General features: G+C 47.3%; 1 protein-coding gene across 1 annotated transcript; it reads right to left on the reverse strand.

The window, feature by feature from the left end:
• Positions 1–1,899: 1,899 nt before the first annotated feature.
• On the reverse strand, positions 1,900–2,847 carry LOC117873325 (olfactory receptor 52K1-like). The gene has a single exon (XM_034762573.1). The coding sequence runs from the start codon at positions 2,845–2,847 to the stop codon at positions 1,900–1,902; it is 948 nt and encodes a 315-aa protein (XP_034618464.1).
• Between the last annotated feature and the right edge of the window lie 915 nt (positions 2,848–3,762).

The raw sequence follows: 3,762 nt of genomic DNA on the forward strand, positions 1-3,762 counted from the left end.
TTTTGGGCAGTCAGGGTACAGGTAGGGGGTAGGGTCCTGGGGGGCAGTTGGGGGGGGGGGCTTAGGAGGGGGCAGTTAGGGGACAAGGAACAGGGAGTCTTAGGTAGGGGGTGGGGTTCTGGAGGGCAGTTAGGAGCAGGGGTCCCAGGAGGGGGCAGTCAGGGGACAAGGAACGGGGGGAGGGTTGGGAGTTCTGGGGGGGGGAAGTGGGAGGGGCAGGGGCGGGGCTAGGGCGGGGCTCCTCCTGTCCTCTTTTTTGCTTGCTGAAATATGGTAACCCTATTAGATACCCAACTCCCAATCGGGTCTAAAACACAAATAAATCCATTTTACCCTGTATAAAGCGTATACAGGTTAAACTCATAAATCGTTTGCCCTCTATAGCACTGATAGAGAGATATGCACAGCTGTTTCCCCCCCCAGGTATTAATACATGCTCTAAGAAATACAGAAAGTAGGATTTAAGTGGTTCCAAGTAGTGACAGACAGAACAAAGTGAATTACCAAGCAAAATAAAATAAAACACGCCAGTCTGCACCTAATAGGGGGGAGGGATAGCTCAGTGGTTTGAGCATTGGCCTGCTAAACCCAGGGTTGTGAGTTCAATCCTTGAGGGGGCTACTTAGGGATCTGGGGCAAAATCAGTACTTGGTCCTGCTAGTGAAGGTAGGGGGCTGGACTTGATGACCTTTCAAGGTCCCTTCCAGTTCTAGGAGATAGGATATCTCAATTTTTTTAATACAGTAAGAAATTGAATACAGATAAGATCTCACCCTCAGAGATGTTTCAATAAGTTTCTTTCACAGACCGGACGCCTTCCTAGTCTGGGCACAATCCTTTCCCCTGGTTCATCCCTTGTTCCAGCTCAGGTGGTAGCTAGGGGATTTCTCATGACTGGCAGCCCCCCTTAATTCTGTTCCACCCATTTATATATCTTTTGCATAAGGTGGGAATCCTTTGTCCCTCTCTAGGTTCCCACCCCCCCTTCTCAATGGAAAAGTACCAGGTTAAAGATGGATTCCAGTTCAGGTGACATGATGACATGTCAGTATAAGATTTCATTGCCCACTTGCCCACACACACATATACAGGAAGACTTACAGGTAAAACAGAGCCATCTGCAGTCAATTTTCCTGGTTAATGGGAGCCATCAAGATTCCAAACCACCATTAATGGCCCACACTTTGCATAATTACAATAGGCACTCAGCGATATATTTCATATTTCTAGTTTCAGATACAAGAGTGGTACATTTATACAAATAGGATGATCACACTCTGTAGATTATAAGCTTTGTAATAATACCTTACAAGAGACCTTTTGCATGAAGCATATTTATATTCCCACTCATTAGCATATTTTCATTAAATCATATAGAATGTGTCACAATTAGGAAAACCTTTTTCACTAGGAAGGTGGTGAAGCACTGGAATGGGTTACCTAGGGCGGTGGTGCAATCTCCTTCCTTAGAGGTTTATAAGGTCAGGCTTGACAAAACCCTGCCTGGGGTGATTTAGTTGTGGATTGGTCCTGCTTTGAGCAGGGGGTTGGACTAGATGACCTCCTGAAGTGCCTTCCAACCCCGATATTCTACAATTCTATGACGGGGCAGAGCCTTGGGGGGGATGTAAAGCAGGGTCGGAGCCTTGGCAGAAGAGGTGGGGCAAGGGATGGGGTTTGGGGCTCCAGTTACCAGCAATTAGAGAGGTGACCACCCACTGAATTGTACATAGCCCTATTCCCCAGTTTGTCATGCTGACACAGCACAGTAACATCAGGAAAGGATTTAATGTCTTTTTGACTGTCCAGTAAGTTTTTCAGGGAAGAGGGCCCAGCACCAAGTCACCTGCCAGCTCTGCACGGAGCTCGGTCTGAGAGCCAGAGCACCAGGAGGAAATTTTAGATCCCTTTATGAGTAAAGAGCCGGAGCACCCTGCCCCGTATCTGTTTGGTCCTCACCCCATAGATGATAGGGTGTAGCATGGGGGGCACGAGCAGGTACGCGTTGGCCATAAGAACGTGGAAATATACAGCCATGTTGTGGCCAAAACGGTGCATGAGGGCGGAGAAGACAGATGGGATATAAGTGGATAAAATGACACAGAGGTGGGAGCCACAGGTCCCAAAAGTCTTGAGCTGGGCATCCTTTGTGGGGAGGCTGAAGATGGCCCTGAGGATCTGGATATAGGACACCATGATAAAAAACACATCCAGACCAGTCACCATGAATCCCACAGAGATGCTGTAGTTACTACTGATTCGGATATCAGCACAGGCCAGTTTCACCATGGCCATGTGCTCACAGTACGAGTGGGGGATGATGTTGGTTCTACAATATGGCCATTGCCTCGCCAGGAAGGGAAAGGGCAGTACAAGCATGCCGCCGCGCAGCACCATGACCAGGCCAATCTTCATCACCACAGGGCTTGTCAGGATGGTGGAATGTCTCAGGGGATCGCAGATGGCCACGTAGCGATCCAAAGCCATGGCCACAAGGATCCCAGAGTCCATCACTAAGAAGCAAGCAACGAAGTACATCTGGGTGAGGCAGGCACTAAAATCGATCTCCCTGGAATTGAACCAGAAGATGCTCAGCATTTTGGGTAGGGTGGATGTAGACAGGACTAGGTCACTGCCGGCCAGCATGCAGAGGAAATAGTACATTGGCTCATGGAGGCTCGGCTCCCTCTTCACAATGAACAGGATGGTGAAGTTCCCCAAGATGGCTATTATGTACATGGCACAGAAGGGGATGGAGATCCAGACATGGTTCGCCTCCAGGCCAGGAATACCCAGCAAGATGAAGGTGGAGGGGTTTGTGAAGTCGGTTGTGTTGGAATCAGACATGAAGTAGGAGAGAAGGTGTCCAACTCTGAGGCAGAACGGTGTCTCCTGCATGTACCGTACTTTCTCCTGACTTCCTGTATGTGCCCAGGCTCTAGGGTGATGCTCGCAGTACAAATGCCTGGATGGAGAGACAATATTTATGTGAGACACTGCATGCACTACTGGAGGCTGTTCTCAGGGGTGAAGCAGATTGGTCGCTCTTCACACACTGAACAATGACATTTTCCTTATTCAGAGAAATGAATTATGAACAACTGGCCCTACTAATGCCAATTCCATATTTGATGGTGCTCCATGCATCAATAATTCTTCATGTTGTGGTGTGGGAAACCTTAATAGGCACCAGCAGGAACCATGAGTGTGGATACTGGTTATCCATCATTGTTCCTTAATGCAATGAAAGCCAGGCTAGGGAGTCCATGCTGTAGGGTGTTCCCCATTCACCCAGTTGCTCAAAACCTGAGATTATATATAAAAAAAACCTTTTGCCAAGACATGTGCCAGGGAGAAACATCTCAACTAGAACACACCTCAGGAATGGAGAATAACCTGCTCTGGATATGTGCTTAGTTTTGGTCACCCAGTTTCTAAAAAAGGATACAGCATTATAAATAGGATTTCTGAGACCAGCTCTGAGAATGGGGAAGGCTGTCATATGCGGACAAACTGATAATTCTGGAACTGTTTAGTTTAGAGAAGAGACAAAGAAGGGGGTAGTTGACAGAAGAGAGTAATATAAAGAAAAGAACTGAGAGTTTATTGGATCGCTAAATAGTCACAATTCCACAGTCAAGGAGGTGGAGAACTTTGGCTAATAACCCAGTTCAGTGGCAAAGTTAAGGCAGCAATTATGTGCGGAAAACAATATATACAAATGGGAAAGAAGTGAAAATAGATAGCAAGCAATACAAATTG

The sequence above is a fragment of the Trachemys scripta genome, chromosome 1 (assembly GCF_013100865.1).
Source record: "Trachemys scripta elegans isolate TJP31775 chromosome 1, CAS_Tse_1.0, whole genome shotgun sequence".
NCBI classification, from domain to species: domain Eukaryota; kingdom Metazoa; phylum Chordata; order Testudines; family Emydidae; genus Trachemys; species Trachemys scripta.